Below are 21,890 nucleotides of genomic sequence, written 5' to 3' on the forward strand. Positions count from 1 at the left end.
CCCATTTACAGGGCAATTTACAAAATAATACAACTAAATGCAATGCATTTTTAAAAGGATGAGCTATTTAACGCGAGAAAAAATGTCATATAGATTGATTATTTCAACCCTTTACAAAAATACTTCAGGGTTGAAAAAATTTCAAAAAGTGTAGTTTTTTTGACAGACAATGTGCACCATGTTTGGTTTCTTTAGCTTGATATATATACATGGAAGATAAAAGAGAGAAACAATTTGTTTTTAAATTTTCTACCAAATACCCCTATAATTTTTTTTAGAGAATCACCCCTTACATTTTTTCGGTGTTATTGAGATATATCCTATATAAAATGAAATGAGTTTATATTACCTCTCAAAAAATGAAATGAAAAAAACGTAGATTTGGAGCGAAATCGTAATTTAAATTTATTTGGCAATATCAAAGGAGGAGCAAAATTTATTATCCAATAAATGACTAAGGTAACCAAGTGAACAAGTACAAGTAGACAGAGGAAAACGAAAAAGCAGAAAAAATAAGCAAGACAATTAATTCAAAGAAACTGAAGCAACAAAATAATGAAAATATATTTGGACGAAAATACTCGTATAATTGATATTGACGTGTATACCAGCTATTGAACGTACACATCTTCTCTCATTTCATCTAGCAGTGACCACATTGTTATTAAAAATATTATTTTAATATTTATCCCAGTTTTGTTCAATATGAAGAACATTAAAAATATATAAAATTTTCAGGTTAATTAATTATTTATTAATTAATCTCCAAGTATACCTGCCTAAGGAATTTATTTGGATCGGCCGAATAACGACTAGAAAAATATGTATCTAGCAAAATCAGTTATAGTCTTGGTTATAGTCAGGAGCCCGTGTCATTTTGGCAAATGTGAGGTCTTATATCGTACATAAACCAAACGAGCTTCAGCTACCAATCCTCGGGTGGAGGTGGGAGTAATACGGCCACCCCCGCGTTGAAAAATGTCAAAAAAATTAAATGATACAAAAATCACGATCAGTTAAAAAAATGCCGGTGGAAAACGCTTCAGCTGCGCGTATAAACAAGTATGATAATCATATTAAGTAAAAACATTTTTAGTACCAAACGTGAAATCGATTTTAATGGTGAACACGCGTCTTCATTTGGGAAAAAGTACGATAATACATACGATAAAAAGTTCGACAATATTAATCGACTATAGCAGGTATATAAGTATACAAACAATTTCAGCTATGGTACTATTAATTTTTTTTTACGTTTTTCAAGGGGGGGTCCCTATTACTCCCGCCTCCACCCGAGGAGCGGCAGCTGAAGGTCGTTTCGCTTATGTACCATAAAAGACCTTACATATGAATGAAAATCAGCCTATTGGCCACTAAAATGTGCCCCGGATTCTCGGACTATTAGATTAATTGCGTTCTCGAGTTGCGCATTCTAGGCTCAAGTGAAGTTTGTCCGGTTGTACTCGTAATTTTTCTTACAATGTATATGTTATGGACCAAGTGATAAATCAGGCATTATACATAATGCCCGGTCATTATGTGAAATGCCCAATATGAGTGTGCAATTTGATAATAATTATTCAAATAATCAAATTGACCGGGCATTATACATATTGTCCATCACCTTTTGGGCAGAGTAATACAAACATATTTAATTACAATTTTTTTTTATTATTATTGTCATTTAACTTAAAATAAACTAAATGTTAAACAATTTAAATAATCAGACTCATTATTTGGATTAATTAGCAGGGACTTCTACATTAAGAATCCACTAGTTTCTGCATTTAAAACTTAAGGAAAGTCATATTAAAAATATAGGTAACACAAAACATAAAATTTAAACATATCTTTGTTTTATAGAAGTTTTGACATATTATTATAAAACATAAAATAAACTAAAGTTTAAACAATCAGACTCATTATTTGGCATAATTAGCATCTAATAGTTTTCAGCACTTTAAACTTAATAAAAGTCAAATGAAAATATAAGTAAAATAGAACATAAAATTGAAAACAATAATTATACAATATGTAATTAGTAACAGAGTTATTTATTAGAACAACTGCCGCTATGATGGCATTTTTAGGTACACAACTTTTTGCCTTTGCGACAACTACATTTATCAGACTTGCAATCACTTTTACAATTATTATCAAATTGCCCAATTGTCACGTAGCAATATAATAATGACCGTGCAATGTGATAAATAATGAAGTTTAGATAGTAATTAATCACTTAGCCCAATAGAGTTAGACATTATTCATAATGCTCGCACATTATTAATAATGCCCGCATTAATCACCTGGTCCATAACATATATACTAGGGTTACTGGTACATTTATCTTACCTATACTGCGGATACTGAATAATAAAAATACTTTGCGAAATCCATAACAACATTAAAAATGTATTCTTAGTAATTGATACAAAAAATTGTTCATAAATTCGCATTTTTGCATTTGCTGAAAAATTATCTTATCATATTATGGCTATAAAAATAAAGTATTAAAAGGGTTCCTCGTGATTATGCACTGCATTAAAGTGTTCACCTTGGCAACCATATTGTATAGTTGGTAACATGGCGATCTCTGCAGCTGTTAAATTTTAATCAACCAACCATAGAAGACCCTAGCGATCCCTTGAATGTATTTATAATATAAAGCGATTATGTTGATATTAAACTTAATCCGCCATTATATTTGCTACATCACCCCATACCTCATATAGAATTGTCACAATGATGATACAACTAATCCTACACAATTGACAGTTTCAACTTACAACAAACATTAGAAAATCTGCTGACAATAGAGTTGACGGTATCATCCTACAAGTTCTAAAAAATAAAGCGGATATGGGTATTCTACGGGATAGGAATACGACTAAAAACAAATCACGATACAATTCATATAAAAAATGGAGCTTTTATATGCTCTGAATAGAAATTGTATGAAGGAGGCATTTAGGCCGCAGTTCACAATATATCAAGTTACGTAGAATAAAACAGCGGTTTGATTTCCTAGCCTCTTTTAGTGTTCATCTTATTTCATACTGGTAGAATTTCTTTTGAATGCATTAAAAAAGAGGAATTATTTTATAAACGAATTTCGATATACCTACGTCTGGAAAAAGTACAGCAAACTTCAATTCTATCATTAAGTTACTGCAATGGGTATCTACATAATTCGCTGAATATGTTTTTTTTATGAATAAAAGATAATAATCAACTCGGAATCTATTCTCATTTTTAACGTTTTGACAGGCTGACACACAATGAATATTCGATCATCCATCTCATTTCATCAGTGCAGACAAATCACGACGTGTTTAGATTGATTGTAGTTGGTTTTTTTGCTTTATTGCTATGCGGAGTAGTTCTTTGTTTTGCTTTAAATACTAACTGAAAAAGTGTTGGGTATTTTAAGTTACACGCTTAATATTATATACAGAGTTTTTCAAAGTAAGTCGAAAACTTGAGAGTCCAAAAAACCAATGGACATGATATCGATTTTCTACAGGGTGTCACCTAACGAATGTTACATACTTCAGGGGTACAATCTAGAACCCAAATAGTGTCGATTTCACCAAACTTGCTTAAACGAAAAATGTCGAAAAAAGTTACAGGGTGTTAATGTTTTTTTTAATTTCTTGTTTTTTCTTTAACTCGACCCAGTTAACCGATTTGAGCAAAATTTACTGTTGCTTAGTTTCTCTTTGTGAAGTATGCAGTGATTATGTTCCTATTAGGTTAAATCATACAGGGCGTTCATTTTACTACAATACTTTGTGAATATTCTTCTGTAACTTTTTTGTACGTTTAAATTTTTACACAAGACTATGAGAAATAGGTAGATAATTTTATTCTACACAAAAGATGTATACCCATCAAAACAGATTCATTTCGTTTAATTTGATAGTAAAATTTCAGGTTCCTTTTGTTTCTATATTAATTTGCATCGTATTTCAAATGTTATTTAACAAGATGATCTTTTCTCATTTAATAAAACACAAATGTTGTTTTTCTTTCAAAAACGGTTTTTAACTTAACAACTAGTATATCATTTTTTACAAACATTTTAAAATTTGGTACGTTGGAGCAACATAAGTTTTAGATATGTTTAGCCCAATTGCCCTATTTTGATATAAAAAATCTCCCATTAAGCTGCGTCTAATTATTAATAAAATATCCTATACAAAGATGTCTTAATTAGCTGTAAAAAATGTAATCAAGGCTTCTCCTGATCCGAAGAAAAGTTCTGGAAGAATGTGAAAAATTGCGTTCATAGCAAGATTCATTTGAGCCTGCCTAAATTTTAATTCTGTATCAAGTGTTGTCTTTTGATTTGCGTACTTTAGGGCTCAAGTAAAATTTGTCCAGTTTTGTCTTAACACCAAAATACTTTCATAAATGCTATGGAAGCAGACAAACAAAAAAACTGTTCAAACAGGTTCCGAAAAGTAACAGCAAACCGAGTTTTAAGAACGAAAGCAAATTGTTTTAACTAATTGATTTAGTGATATACACGAGCGTAGCTCGTGATTTAGTAATGTGCATGGGCGTAGGTACAAAATTTAACTGAGCAAGGGTTTACTAAATTAATTAACAATAACAAAAAACTACCTTATTATGGTCCTTTGAAAATTTTAAAAAATTTATTTGCAATATTGTTGCCCATTTTGTATTGCAAGAAATTATACGGTCGTCATTTTAGATCCCCCATTTTGAATTATGCAATTTTGATATTAGAATTGTGATTGCCGACCCTAAAAATCCTTGATCATCAAATTTCTAGTCAGTCGAAGGATTGTTTCCCATTTTGTATTGTAAGGACCTATACGGCCACCATATTTGATCTGTCATTTTGAATTTTTCAATTTTTACGTCTGATTCATATTTTATAACCTATAATACTCGTGTGTGAACGCTTTTAATCTGATGCGCTTATTTATATGAAATATTTTATGTGGTAAAACAGAAGCCCTACGTGAAGCCTATCCAGCGGCCATATCATATCAGCCATGTTGAGAATCGAAAAACGCTACTCAGTTCCAGAAACTATATCAAAAAACATTTTAAGACCTTGCTTGAAAGACAGTAAAGTAACTATAGACAGATAGAAAGTGAAATTTTGTGGATATTTGGGGAGATAAAAATAGGTTATATTATGCTAAATGTACAAATGAAATGTTTAATTTTAATAGTCAATTCCTTCCTAAGATTTTGACTGAACAGAATTTTCGTAGCGGGTACAGCCATCAGTTCAACGTATGCCAGATCCAAGTAGTTCGTTTTCCTTATCATTCATTTATTATTCTGATGTATATTGTGGTGTTGCTGTGAAATTCGCCATTGGGTGCACTCTATAAATTTCTAAATTCCTAACATAAGAGAATAAATATAGTTGAAATTGAAGTAACAATGAAGCAACTATCCCAATATATTTTTTAATAAGGTCCAAGGTGATATATGTCTTTATTAAGTAGGCTGAAAGTCGAATCGTTTCGGTTTAAAATACCATTAAGGACAAAAAGCAGATTATCCTAAGTCAACAGTATTATTTTTGCCTGCTATTTGATTCTCCCTTCTCTTTGTATGATCCTACTTTATTAACACAAATGCTTTATAGTAACGAACTAAGACAAATACAGGGTGATTCAGAACTTATCCGAAAAAAATTTTTTGAATGTACTGGGGATTCTTACAGATACAATTAATTTTGTAAAAAACATCAAAAAGGGCAGTTAGAAAATGATTGAAAAATACACTTCTGTCTGGCATTAGAAACTGGTCCACTGTAAAACCTGACCTTGCGCAAGGCAAAGCATGCAGTCCTAGACCGGCACAGCGGCAGTGTAATAAAAAATGAACGGACAAAAAAAGTGAAAGAATTTCTTTCCCAAGGAAAGAAATAAATAAAATTTTATAACACCTATTTTATATCAACAAATTCAACTGCTTTTGCCGCTATTGTTATTATTAATTAATTAAATTAATTTGTGGTTTGAATTAATAAAATAATTTGACATACCTAATGTTTCAACAACTGTTCAAAATTATGTCCACCAGCGGCTTGTAAAAACATTTGGGTCCGTCGCACCCAGTTTCAACGAACTAACACAAATGTTGTCTTGCTTCACCATAAATTAAAACGATATTTAGCAACTCCGAATTACACGTAAGCCATTTTTGACACTTGAAAAAGTATTGCAAAACCTACTAAAATCGGATTCCAGTATTCGGCATCGCCTGAGGCCACGTAGAGAGAGAGCGAATTGCGTACAGCGCGCAACGCGAATGATGCTAGAGACTACAGTAGCCCAGCGATGTAAGGGTACTACTAACTTCAATAATTTTTTTCTCGGAAACTATAAGGGTTTTACATTTTTTTTTATATTATTGACTCCATTTTTCATGCCATATCTGTTCCCAATATTTTTCGGATAAGTTGTGAATCACCCTGTATAAGTATACGACAAATATTTGTTAAGAGTTAGTAAACTATTTTACATAAATTTAGATTACATACATTCATTACTGTGGCTAATTTCTAGAAAGTATTCATACCAAGCAAAATGATAAAGATAACTTAATGTTTTCCATCTTAGTCCCATAAAAAATACATATGTATGAAAATATCCTAATACTTTAGTTAATCACGTTTTATAGACCGGGAGATACTCGTAGAAGTTCAACGACGTCTTTCTCCTTTATGCCTTTTAGGGTACTGAAAGATTCATTAGAGACAAGTAAGATTATGTAAAAAACCGATGTGCCCGCCGGGACACCTATGTGAAAATTTAATTTTCTTTTGCAAAAAAATAATGTGTACAGCGACGTATTTCTCGCTTATGTCATGTTCATAAGTCTAAGGACTTATGCCAATGTTTTTTATGAGCTTTTCGAATATAATAATGTCATATTTCTAATTGGCATTAATGAGAAATTGGTAGACAAATAAAGATGTTTTTCACATTTTCTTACAAAGTTTTCCATTTTTAGGTCCCTTGGGACACTTATGCCAAAACAAATTTTGTGATAAAATCGATACTTCTCTTCAACTTATGAATATGGCATAACTGTGAAATACGTCGCTGTACACATTATTTTTTTGAAAAGGAAAATTGAATTTTCACAAAGGTGTCCCGCAGCCCATCTTTTAAATTTAGTTTATTGTACTTGTTTCTCGGTTACTGTACCAATAAAACAGAGAGCGACACAAAATATTTCTTGAAAGGGACACATTCAGCCATTCTGGATCATTCTCTATCTAATGTTAAGTACCTTTATACATAGAGATTCAAAATTGTTGAAGATGACGACATAGATAAGAGTTATAAAAGTCATCAGGACTAATTTCCATTTGCTCAAAATTACATCCTATTGTCTATGCTTATCTGTCTTTGTAGATATGTTTTCTTATAATTTAATATTTGTCAGTTAGTATGTGGTGTGAATACTTGATCTCAGTGTGATTTAAATAAAATAATAGATTTTCCAGTTACCTACATCATACCTACATTGCATATTGAAGTCGACATGTCTCGAAAACAAGTAAATATTGGGAAAAACTTTATATTACAAAAATTACTCAAAATTTAACGATCTTTCAGATTTACTACATTTTCAGGTTCCAGGAATCAAAAATTTTTAGTATCTACACGCCATCTATACAAAAAGATTTGAACTAAAAATTCTAACTGCAATTTGAAACTATTCGAGAGACCTAACAACCCCAGTTTCCGGAACTAAAATAAATTTCTTCATTTCGAAGATATTGGCAGCAGGAGTGTTAAATGGAACACCCTGTATATCAATAATTAAAAAATAAGATTATGAGGGTCGGCATTTTGTTTGTGTGTACACGGACGCACACATATTAGCGACGGCCCTGACAATGCGAATCAAAATTTAGTACAGTACGGTAACATGATTTTCAGAATTCGACATTCGTTATTGCAGCTAGTGCATCCTCCAGAGTAATTTGAATTTTGGAGAAAAGAATATCTTCTTTTGCACCCTGTATTTGCTGTTATACCTTAGTATGTTACTGAACAATAATTCTATAATTAAAAAAAGATCACTAAAATCAGATTAGCCATTCGCAAAAAAATCAATCAACTTATCTAATTTATATCTATATTTTTAAGTATTTATGTCTATATTTTTAAATATTATCTTAGGCTGCATGTGTTGAGAGCTAGATAAAATAAATTATTTTCTTTTATTGAAATAATTATTAAAAAATTAATGTTGTTCGTAACATCTTGCAAAATAAGTTTTTATGCACTTATCTTTTTAAATTCCCTTAGTAAAATCTTAAACATATATCTATTTATAACAAACTTTCATTTACTCGTAACTGCTAATAGATTTCATGGTTTTGAGGCGAAATATACCCTGTGTCCCAAAATGATGGAACAAAATTCATATTTTTTTCCAGTTCAAATTTTAAAAATCGCTTAAATAGTTCAATTAGTTAATAGAAATTGTCACTTTTCTGTATTTTTTTTTGAGTCATGTTTGACATTAACATTACCGACATTTTTTTAATAGGACGCTTTATGTATTATAATATAAATAAAGATGAATTCAACGATATAAGGTTACACCTACTTATTTCACAGTTGTCAACAAAATTTAAAAAACTGTCTTTTATGTTGTACTGACGACTATTTCAAACAATCATAGTGTTTCTTCAGAACTTTAAACGTACCTACTCTTTATTAATCTTTTTCTACTTACTTTAAAGTTTTTTATACCTCAGGTATACCGTGAATCCTTTTAGATCCAATTCATTCGTTGTTAAAGTATTTTGAAATATGGTTGCCCGTTTAAGCGAAAAACAGACAGATAATTGAAATTTAAATTATGAATGGATGCGGTGATAAAATCCGTAGTGACTTATTTCACCATAAGTATCCAGACCAAAGAATCAGTAGAGCTACAATAAGTAAAGTATCTAAAAAGTTTGAAGAAATTTGAAGTATAAATGATGTACCTGGATCAGGAAGGCAAAGTCCTCAGTTTACAGAACTCTGAAGTCTCAAAAGTGGCAACCTTAATTAAACAAAGTTAACGTCTTACAAGAACTATGCGCAGATGACACAGTCGGTAGATTACAATTTTGGGAGGAAATTAGAAATTTATTTGAAAGACAACCCATCTTAAAAAATCACATAATTTTCACTAACGAAGCAAGTTTTTGCTTAAACGGAACTGTGCAAAAGGCAATATAATAGGGTTTGGAGCCCAGAAAATCCGCATTGGATGCAAGAAAAACACAGGCTACGGCCGAAAAAAGTGAATGTTTGGGCTGGAATAGTAGGAAATCGCATATTGGGACCTTATTTCTTTGCGGACAATTTGACAGGCGATATTTATTTGGATTTTTGGCGTTTTCCAGCCCTGGAATTAATTTTTTCTAACCCTAATGAGCACAATATGCCTACTGGTGATGTTTGGTTCCAACACGATGGTGCCCCTCCACATTTTCGCCTCGCCTGAAGTTTTCTCAAATCAATGGATAGGCAGAAGAGGACCGCTTGAATGGCCACCACGTTCTCCTGGCTTAACCCCACTAGATTTGATTTTCTTTGTGGGGTTATCAAAAAGCAAAGTGTATGTGAACAGATCAGACACTATAGAAGGATTGAAAAATCGTATCGGAGAAGAAGTTCGAAACATGAAACTGAAAACTTTGAACACCGAATTCGGCATTGTGCAATGGTTAATGTAATAAAATAAAAAGTAGTACTAAATTATTAATCATTTAATACCTCCATTTTTTAACAACTATGACATAAAAGTAGGTAATAACCTTATATCCCTGAATTCGTCTTTAGAAGGGCTATATATCTATTACTAGAAAATATAGAGCGTCCTATAAAAAAATGTCTTAATGTCATAGATCTATGTCAAACATGGCTCAAAAAATAGAAAATATTGCAAAAAGGTGACAATTTCCATTTATTTACTAATTGACCTGTTTCAGAGACATTTTTAAATTTCTACTGAAAAAAATATGAATTTTGTTCCATCATTTTGAGACAGTGTATATTCCAACAAACATTGGAACAAATATAACTCTAAATAGAAGTTTTGATAAATGATTTCAATCAAAAGTAAATACATAGTACCTACTAACGGTTCCAATACTTTATAAATATGTTTTAGTTAGTTTAAAATTAAATAGTATTTTGTTAGTATATCTGAGTAAAACATATTTGTAAGGAAACAAAGATTTACCCTCAAGCAACTGATGAGTTTGAAAATATTCACATGAGATTTTCGGGACCGCTTCAGGATGCGATGCATTCCATTGCCTTCTAGCGGAGGTATAGGTGTACTGGGACGACAGCTTTGACCTGTAACCCCTGTCTGACCCTCTGCACGTCTGTTATAATATGTACTGCTATAACTCAAATATGTTTCGCCTTTAAAAGTCTGCTTAGAGATATATCTATCTCTACAGAATACGTAATAATATATTGTTTTTATCACTATATTTTATCATAAAATATAGAAACGTTTACGAATGTATGTTATTATTTCAAATTATAGTATATAATAATTACAAAAAGTTTTATTAAACGGCACTCATTTGAATATTAAAACAATTTTAATTTATTTTTAAATTCATGTCGTGTAAAACTGTGAACTCTACCTTCACATTCTACTGTTTACCGTCTAGCTTTAATATAATAACCCGAGATATTTTTCAGGTCATTTCTAATTTGCAACACTCCTTAACATCATTAATTTTATTTATTGTACTTGACTGGTTTATTGATCTTTTCGACGAAGGGAAAAGCAAATCCTAACCATAAATCACTGTCATTTCTTAGAACTAATTTTGACCATTTCAATACACAAATGGGACTAATAATAATAATGCCCAACTGAGGAAAAAAAAATGCATACTGTTCCATTAAAAAGGAAAAGTCCATAAATGCATACTTTTCTTAAAGCTGAAAATCTTAAAACAGCGTCATTCTTATGAAAAGTTGTTCTCCTACGGGAAAAAAGATTTTAAATATTTGAATTGAACTATGGTAGCAGATAATAGCAACTCTATAATGAAGTAGACAAACTTAATAAATAGCTCTAAAACAACTGACACTTGATTGCAGAAGTGACATAGGTGAGAATTTTATTCATTTTCATTATTTCTTTATGTTGAAATCAAAGGTAAGGGCCAGAAAAAATGAGTTACCGTATATACAAGGTGTCCCACCGGGAATTGCGTCGATCGATATCTCGGAAATTCCTGCTCCGAAAAATTTAAAAATTTGGCAATATGGCAACACGCTATATATTATTACATTTTCCTATTCTACGCGAAACTTTATTAAATATTCCCTATACACCATTGTTTTTGGAATATTTCTGGTCATAACCAATTTGACACCAGGTCTAATACGAGAAAAACTGTCCAAAAAATAGAAAATTGCAAATATCTTTAAAAGTGGTAACGGCAAAAAATACATGGTGTTCCATTTAAGTTAACAAAGTTATAGTTGTTTGAAGCTATCAAAATGTAACAACAAAAATGAAACACCTAGTATTAAATGTTTTAATTTGTTGGTATGCCATAATTTAGTGTTATCTATGGCCTTCTGTTAAATTTTCTTTAAAAATGAATGTCTCAAAATCTGTAACTCCTAGGCATAGGGAATATTTAATAAAGTGACCCTCAAATTTCACGTAGAATACGAAAATGTAATAATATATAGAGTGTTCCATTTAAAATAACTATATTTTAGTTATGTTCGCCCCAGGGACATTGCCATGTTGCCAGATTTTCAAATTTTTCGGAGCAGTACTTTCCTAGATATCGATCGACGCAGTTCCCGATGGGACACCCTTTATATCAAACCTGATTTTAAAATGTAGTGAAATTGATTTGATACGACTTCTATCTTAACACTCTGTACATGCCCTATTATACAGGACATTTTTAAATAATATCTACTTTAAATACAAAAATATTTGAAAAAGTATTTCAATTCAATCAATTTTTTTGTGATATTTAGGTGTCTTACTTAAAAAAAGATAATATAAAAAAGCACATGAGTATAATATATATGAGTATAATTTACGTATATGAAAACAAAAAAGTATTCAGTTATCAATCATAATATGCATGAAGGTGTGTATACTAGGCCTATCCCCTTCTATTAACTTTCTAGCGTGCAGCAAGGCATAAGTTAATTTTAATTTAAATCCAAGATGTAAATGAACTTCTAATGAATCTGCGTTATTTTAGTAGAGGCACGCCACAAAACAAATAAACATAATCAGTCAGGCTAACATCACGCAATATTTCAAAAAACACATGTATATTTACATAAAATTTGACGGACAGAGGTCTCCAGGTAAACAGACATAAATAAAACAGTTGGCTGAGTTCTTCAGATGTCAAGTCAATGCCCACTTCAGACAAAAAACTGTAGTAAATTTTCTTTTTATTACATTTTTGTTACCGACTGGAACCGCAACCGACTCTATTATTCACAAATTTTGTTAGAAGAATCGTCGATGCGAACAAAATTTGATAAACGACCGATCCTCTTTCTATACGAATACAAAACCTTAAACATTACAGTGCTATTAATCTTTCAGTTGGGAGTAATTTACATATTTTAGTCTATTGAATTCTTATAAACTAATATAAATTCGCTCAGTGACACGAATTAATTTTTTTTTTCACCATCAACATTCAATAACAGTGTTATATGATAAATACGACATTTCTACAGAAATATTTAGAAATAAACCAATAAGAAATTGTTTAGATTTATTAACGATATTAAGTACATAAGTACCTAATATTAATAATATAACTGTAATAACTGTGAAATTTGAAAATCAAACTGGAAATGATCAAGTTGATTAGATTTTTATTATACATTAGGTCTGTTCGCTGGTGTTGTCACGTACTGCGAGATTTACACTTTTTCTGTCATTAAAACTTTCTTTTTTTAGACTTAACTAACAAAATTAGTGTTTGGAAAGCATAATCTGAAAATCTCAATTAAATTTATGTTTATCTGTACCTAATATCCAAATCACAGATAAATTACTCAAATTGTTTAATTCTTCCTTTAATGCAGATGTAAAAATGTCTAGTTCGAGGCAAGATAACGTAAAGCACAGACAATATAGTTTATCGCCTTTAAATGTTGGAAATTGGCAACCTAAAACGGATGCAGGGTCTTGTTAGCCGGCATCCAGCAATATAGGTAATTTAGCGTTGTAACTCTTCTACTCGGTAATACGAGGCAGTACTAGCGGTGGCTTTGTTGCGAAACAATAACTGCCAAATAACTTTAATGCATTTAATTATGTAATTGACGAGTTACATGGAACTTATCTTTTGTTTGGAAATGCCATTTGTGTTAAATGCTAAATAAAATAAATCAAGTTAGAATTAAAACTATGAATTTACCTAATTAATTATTTATTTCAAAAAATTAAAAAATGTAAAATTTCCTTAAGAACATTACCTTCATTTTTTATTTTATAATATTATTGGAACCTCAAGGGGTGGTTGATACGTAATTTATTAAAAAAAAAACAACAAATCATTAATCAATTAGAGATAAGATAATGCGTTCGCTACTGCTGTTTCAATTATTGACTAACATTTTTGTTTTTCGACAGACGGACTTTGGACCTTTTCTATACAACGCAGAACGGATAATCACAACCTGGGGTGTGGATGGTTTTCTAATTATTTTTTCGATTCAACGCACCGATTCCGAGTTATACGGCCTTTTTACTAAGTATATGTTTCCAAAATTTAATTTCGACATACGGACTTCGACTTTTGCATTCAACGGACAATCAGAACCGGGGGCGTGGTGGAAATTTTTTAAATTATTTTTTCAATTCAACGTACCGTTTCCGAGTTATAAGACCTTTTTTACTATACCTATCACCACCTCACACACCTCTGGTTTCCGATATTTATTTTCAACATACAAACTTCGGACCTTTTGCATTCAACGCAGAAGGGACATGCAGAACCAGGAGTGTGGGGAGAATTTTTCCATTATTTTTTCGATACAATACTCTGTTTCCGAGTTATACGGCCTTTTTACTATATAACGTCACACACCTCTTGTTTCCAAAATTTATTTTCGACATACCTACCTTTTGAATTCAACGCAGAACGGACAATCAGAACCAGGGGTGTAGAGGAGATTTTTTAAATTATTTTTTCAATTCAACGCACCGTTTCCGAGTTATAAGACCTTTTTTACTGTATCACCTCACACATCTCTTGTTTCCGAAATTTATATTTCGACATATGGACTTCGGGCCTTTTGCATTCAACGCATAAGGCACATACAGAACCCGGGCGGCGGGAATTTTTTCGATTATTTTTTCGATTTAACACACCGCTTCCGAGTTATAAACACTTTTTTATTCTATGATGTCACACACCGTAGGTTCCGATTTTTATTTCGACATGCGGACTTCGGACGTTTTTCACTCGATCACCAATCAGAACCATGAGAGATTTTTTGTTATTTCGAGTCATTTCCGAGGTACAAGCAAATAGTGTTTTTTTTCTTTAATATATTGTGACACCCCGCTCTGCCTCACACACCGAGTGCTCTACTCAGAACCAAGGAGAGATTTGTTTATATTTCCAGCCATTTCTTTGTTACGAGCAAAAACCTTTTTTTTTCTCATACGTTGTGACGTCATAGCTCGTTGACGAAGGCTAAAAAGGCCACGCGCTTTACGCCACGCTCCCTCTCTAGGTGTCCTGAAGATGCTGTGGAAGCCCCAGAGACTGCTGAAGCAGCAGAGATAGAGAGAAACACAGAGAGAGAAAAGCCCTCTATAAGAACAAAGTCACTCTGTCTCTATCGCACACTGTAACTCTATATCTCTAGCACACAATCAGGCAGAAACGACAATTAAAAAAAAATAAAATGGGTTATTCTGATGAAAAATAAAACATAATTAAACTGTATTATTCAAATGACAATAATGTGCAAAAGCCCTTCAGGAATATCGGCAAATTCATTTTGGAGGACGAATCCCGTCCACGAACACTAAAAAATATTATTAGAAACCTTAGGTGGCCAGAAAACAGCCCCGATCTCAGTCCTTTAGACATATTTTTGTGGGGACACTTCAACAAAATATATTAATAAAGACCACAAAATTAAGTATTGAAAAAAATACAGGACGAAATGTTTGATAATTCTGAATTTGTTTTTAAAGCAATAAATATTAAATTACAGCATATCTCATAAGTGGATGGAAATTTAATAAGTGGATGTCAAAATACAAAAAAAAACCTGCACCTACATTCCTCGACGTACTAATAACCCACCTTTATTATCATAATCAAATATTAAAATAATTATATTACAAACTGTTTAAATATCATGAATTTTATTTATTGGGAAATATATTTTCTGCAGTATATCAATACCAAACAATGAAAATAGTAGCTAATTAACAAAACTATGATTAAATAACCTAACTGTGACACCGCTGTAGAATATCATATGGAACTACATAGATATTCGTCGATTCTTTAAAACATTTTTATCAATACCTACGTCATACATTTAAGTAAATACAGTAACACAAAAAATAGATATTGATAAAATAGTTTATAAAATAATTCCGTAAGTACGCCTGGCAACATTGTCAAAGTGTTGTTTATATGTTGCTATGATACACGTAGGAATGCGGGCCGCTGTATTTGATTCTTCTTAAAATTCTGCTGGTGGTGTACTGTATCGGCAATTCGAAAATATAAGTATAAGAATATTTTCTACTAGTGAACAAAAGTAGAATAAGATGTTCGTGGTAAGAATTAGCAGCCGGCGAAAAGATCCATTTTAATCTTGCTTAACCACAAAATTAGAAAATATCTAGATTGTGGCTTGATGTACATATAAAGTTGGTGACCTAAAATTCATGGCCAACTTAAAAAGTGCAAGCTCTGCCACTTGTTCCTCCTCTCGATCTACACTGGTTATGCTCTAGATTGAAGTCGTTATCGTAAATTATATAAACTTTTAAATCCACGTTTTTTTTAATCCTGTGGGAGTCTTCATTTACTTTAAATAACGTTAATAATTTTATATTTCCCTTTTTAGTCTTCATAAATGTTTACAAGCCACGTGACCACTGAGCTTATGCAACCAACAGTGCAGGGCTTTACCGAAATTTTATTGCCTACGAGAAGGAAATAAAATTATTATTCCAACAAAATTACTGGTCACGTGGCTTGTAATCATTTATGACTCTGTATGTATATTTTATGCATTTGTTTATGTATTTTAGAAAATGGGAGCTACTTGAAAAGGGGGTATATTAATTAATATCAAACATTAACGGCCGCGACAAAGACAGAGATCAAATAAGAATTAAAAAGTTCAAATAACGAGCGTTCAAATAAAAACGTGGTCAAGTTGGTTCTGAAAATTTGGACGTAGGGCGTAGCGTATAGCAAATGAACTTAAACGTCATCAGTCAAAGCGCTATATCGCCGCTATCAATTTGAATATTTTCGTTTTAAAAAGCGTTTAAAATGGTGTTTTCTCAAGAACAAAAAGTGTTTATCATAGAGTCCTACTTTAGAAATGGACGCAAGATTGATGGAATATGGAAGTATTCTATTGAGGAATGTTTCATAGAATTTCAAAATCAATTTCCCGGCGTTGTTGAGTACAAAATTTTTCAAAGTGCAGTTCAGCGTTGTGTTAATGTTTTTCGTGAAACGGGCAGTGTAACAAGAAAAGAAGGAAGCGGCCGACCTAAAAAGCGGACTGAAGAATTAAAAGAAAATGTCCAACAAATAATGGAAAATGCGCCAAGAACTTCTGTACGTGTTTTATCACAAATGGTGGGAGTATCAGTCGGTACCTGCCACACAGTGTTAAAAAAAGATTTGCGTTTGTTCTCCTATCGTTTAACTTGTCAGCAAGAACTTCATGAAGTTGATTTTCCGCGACGGGCTGTATTTTGTGAATGGTTTTTAAACAACTACGGTGAACTTCATAATATCACCTTTTTTTCTGATGAAGCCTGGTTTCATTTAAGTGGTTACGTAAACTCACAGAATATGAGAATGTGGTCTTCTGAAAAACCAGATAACTTTTTTGTCGAGGGCCCTCTACACGCTCAAAAAATTGGAGTTTGGTGTGCTCTCAATCGAAGGAGGATTTATGGACCTATTTTTTTTAATGGTACTCTTACTGCGCAAAGGTATAGAGAAGAAATTATCGCTCCTTTTGTTAACCAGCTGGAAGAAAACGAAATTACAAACTTTTACTTTCAACAAGATGGCGCAAGGGCACATACGGCAGGCGAGACGATGAATATGTTGAGGGAAGTTTTCCAAAATCGACTAATAAGTCTCAATGCTGAACATGAATTTCCACCGAGGTCATGTGATATTACGCCGTGTGATTTCTTTTTGTGGCCTTACCTTAAAAACACTATTTTTGAACTGCCTATTCCTGATTTAAACCATCTGCAGGCTCGACTTATAGACAAGATTCGTGAAATTAACAATACCCCGAGCATCTTAGAAAATGTCTTTAATTCTTTGAGGAACAGGTGTGAAAAGTGCTTGGAACAAGGAGGGGGACACTTTCAGCAGCTGCTTTAATTTATTGTTATAACAAGGAGGGGGACACTTTCCGCAGCTCCTTTAATTGTTTGTTATTGTTATCACGATTATTCTTTAAAATAAAGTTATATAGTCATTAACGTTATTGAAACTGACAGCTGCTATACAGCTCGTTGAGAAATGAGGTTAAGTTGGTCGCTATAAGCTGCTCCCTACGTCCAATGTGTCAGAGCCAACTTCGACCACGTTTTTATTTGAACGCTCGTTATAAAATCATAAAATTAACATCAACTTTATATATTTCCAATCATTAAATTTTTAGGTTAGGTAAAATTTTAAATTCCATGACTGACGCTGTCAACATATTCTGTTCGAAAACAGTTCATAGATTTGATCTCAGATTTAAGTTTCCGACATCCCTTCATTAATGTGATATAGTTTCTTTCTACATATAGTCTACAATAATCGTTTTATTTTGCCTTTCTGATTTGAAATCATAATTAGGAAATAATTAATAAGCTGATTAGATACCTCTATTTAGGATTATTTACTTTTTCTTTTTTACCTTTCTACCTAGGAAGAAATGGTAGCGACAGAGTTATAGAACATTTTCTTGGGATTTCAAAAAATATTGAAAGTTGCATTTAAAACCCATGTTTCTTTAAATAGAAAGCACTCTACATTTTTACATATTTGGATGGAACGCTTTGTCAAGACTTCGGTAACATAAGATTTGATAAATTTATCTCTAATATTAATGAAGTATTGGCCAAAGAGTGGCCAAATCAGTTGCGTTTTATAAAAGTCATTTGCTTTATTCGAATTAAAAAACGAAACACTGTACAACAGATTTATCTATAATTAACTAATTAGATTTAACATAACCATTTCCAATTTTAGAATATCTGTTAGGTGAAAAAATAAATAAATTTCCAAAACAAATTTATATTTTTTTATTTAAAAAAGATTACACAGCTCCACAAAAAAAAAATCGAAACAAAATTAGGTACTTCTGGTCTCTGACTATATCTACCATGTGTTTTCTAGGTCGCTGAATCCGAATCCATTTAACTCCATCACGTCAAGAATTTTTATAACCTCAAATAATAGGCCCAAATACCCAATAAATCTTCTATCCATTGGCCACTCAAGTCCTATAACCCTATAACCCCAACACGCTTTAATCCTATAACCCCATAACCATTTAACCTCGTAACCTCGAAACCCCATAACCCCGACACCCATAACCCGGTAAGAAAGAAACTTATGCCTTGAAACACAGTATGTTCGAGGCCTACGTGCTTCTTGAGTCTTAAACACATATTCCTCAGTAATCCCATAACCCTGTAGCCTCATAACCTCAAAACCCAGGCAAGAATAGACTTATGGACGAACTCTCATGAATCGAAACTTCGCAGATAAACCTTTTTGCGCAACTGGGGATCCGACCTCCTGTATAGTAATTTTTTGACATGTGGTTGCCATGAACACCGTTATCCAGGATCTCTGCCGAATGAAGGATCAACTCCGTTGTTGTCCGGCCACCGTCACCACGTCGAGGTGCCCTGAATTGCAAACACACGAATAAGGGTACAACAACGATGTACGAAGTTTCGATTCATGAATTTCGTGCAGAAGTCTACTCTTGACTGGGTTTTGAAGTTATGAGGCTATGGGGTTATGGGATTATAGGAGTTGAGTAGATCGAGGATTTATTAGGTTTTTGAGCCTATTTTTTGAGTTTTTGAAGAATCCTGGCATGATGGGGTTAAATGGATTCGTATTCAGTTTCAGCGACCCCGAAAACATATGGTAGATATAGTCAGACCCCAGAAGTTTCGATTTTTTTGTGGAGTTGTGTTATTTTATATTAGCCTACCAAACTTCCAATTAAACTTTGGTTATTAAACCAGTTAAACCAGTTAGCTATAAAAGTTTAATTTCTGTATAGTTTACCACTTTAATCGGTTCAATAGTAAAAAAGTTTATTAAAAAATTACCTCATCCACGTGGCCAAGTTGTGTCCTCCCCTGAGAGCTTGTGCATGATGTCTGTAGGTACAATGAGTAGTGTAAACTTTATTAGTAGATATTGTTTCCTGTTGTTATTGTTAGATCAGATTTATAATATAATCTATGCATATAGTTACAAAGCGCAATATTCTGTTTGATTCTAATAAAAATGGATGTAAACCCTGTGGAAGATAGGCCGATACAAGTAATAATCGTCAAAAAAATAGTTTTATATAAGGACGGTAGTGTAGTTTCATAAATATTTAATAAAACTCAATTTAACAATCCTCTATTTATTTTTAATAACTCACTAAACTGTCGAAGACTGACAAGTAGTTTTAAACTGTACATTTAAGTAAATAATAAGGAAATAAGTAAATAATAGGTTCTGAAAATACAAATTATTAAAATTAATTTTTACCAAAAATTAAACGTTTGTATGAAGATATTGTATGTGCTGCTCTATTGATAGATTTCAACACTATGTACCTCCTCAACTTGAATTATAAACTTATAGTTAGATAAGTTATTTCATTACCAGTTTAATTAAATTTCCGAAGGTACATAATTTTGAGACTTATGAACTTATTGTTACTTTTCACACTATACAGTTCTAGTCAATATCCAAAACTAGGATTAGTTCATGGCAAACGATATTTACTTAGTCCAAATGAATACATTTTTCAGTGTAAAAATATTCTAGTATTCTTAGAAAAAAAAACACATATTCGGCTGGTTTTCCACAAACGCAACATTTTGAATCACAAGCAAATTTCTTACAACTTTGGCAATGCTTTGTGAATAGCCCTTTACAATTCTGAATCCTAATTCTGAAGTCACAGTCTAAAAAAAATTTCTGAGGAAACAACTAAATAATAATGAATTCATGACGATAAAAAAAATCAACAACAAATAATTGCTGACTAATATAAAAACTAATAGATATCTTCTTTTCTAGGTGAAAAACCCTTCAAGTGTGAATACGAAGGTTGTGATCGGCGTTTTGCTAATTCTTCTGATCGAAAGAAACATTCCCATGTTCACACCTCCGACAAACCTTACAACTGTCGTGTTTCTGGTTGTGATAAATCGTACACTCATCCGTCATCCTTGAGAAAGCATATGAAAGTGCACGGTTGCTCAGGAAGATCACCACCCCATTACGATAGTGATGGAGAGGAGTCAAACTCTTCTTCTGCCGGTAGCATTTCGGTCGCCGCTAGTCCTCACGTATCTGGACCACAAGTACCTGGTGCTACTGCCCTCAGTGAGTGGTATGTTGCATGTCAACCTACGCCCCCTACATCTGACCCTTTGGGGGGCTTGGGCCCCTTTGGTAGTATACATCATAGCGGAGCGGCTACAGCTTATTGACTGTAATTATACTATTGTGAATCATTTATTCGAAATTGCAAATTTTAGCAACATTTCTTGCATTCGTAAGAATCTATTTTTCAGTAACAAAACAAATAAGACATGAAGAACAAACTCCTACATTTTTACCCGGCAATTGATTAATACTAGTAATTAAATGACAGTAATGATTACAAGTTTTGATTTCCGAAGAGAAAACTTAAGAATAATACAGTCGTTTTAGTATGCTTTCCATTGGCTATTGTATTTCAAAATTGCATAATAGAAATTATATGAAAATTTTTAATTCACTTTGTCTTTATCGTTAGTATTACTTTGTATTTAAGACTAGTCACTTTTAATGTAATAAGTTATACAGGGTGTTCCACAAATGGTTGGAAAAACAAAACTTCTACCCCGACTGGCTCTTTTTTTTATTGAAAAGTTTTCTATTGAACATATTATTTTTTCCAACCGATTCCGGGACACTGTGTGTATAAAATTTTATTTCTTTAGGGTGTTTCAAAATAATGTACCATAAATTCAGAAGCTGATATAATATCAAAAAATAAGACCAGTTTTTCCTAGGGACCATGAGCCTATTGTTCTTTATTTTTGAGATATAGAGCACGAAAGATGATTTCTTTAAATTAAATTTTAGCTATATCTGCTGTAAAAAAACAATATATTACATTGAAATTGGGTACAAGTAGTATTTGGTGGTGTTAAAAACGCCATTATTTGTTCTGTTAGAGGTCGAGTAGCATAACCCATTCTAAGTTGATTTGTTGTATTTTTCTACTATAATTTCATTTTAAACAATACATACTTGTTAAAATCGCTGAAAACGCGTTATAAGAAAAAAAAAGCAATGTAATGCAAAATTCCTAGAAACTCCCTAGGAAAAATCG

The 21,890-nt window shown here is 32.2% G+C and overlaps 1 protein-coding gene across 1 annotated transcript; it reads left to right on the top strand.

Moving 5' to 3' along the window:
* Positions 1-20,584: 20,584 nt before the first annotated feature.
* LOC108913742 (zinc finger protein ZIC 4-like) lies at positions 20,585-21,000 on the top strand (the record flags this gene model as incomplete). Its single annotated transcript, XM_018719355.1, has 1 exon — positions 20,585-21,000. A coding segment is annotated over one exon (416 nt), but the record flags the coding sequence as incomplete, so codon positions are not given.
* Positions 21,001-21,890: the final 890 nt, after the last annotated feature.

The sequence above is a fragment of the Anoplophora glabripennis genome, unplaced genomic scaffold (genome assembly GCF_000390285.2).
Source record: "Anoplophora glabripennis isolate ALB-LARVAE unplaced genomic scaffold, Agla_2.0 scaffold797, whole genome shotgun sequence".
In the NCBI taxonomy this organism is placed as follows: domain Eukaryota; kingdom Metazoa; phylum Arthropoda; class Insecta; order Coleoptera; family Cerambycidae; genus Anoplophora; species Anoplophora glabripennis.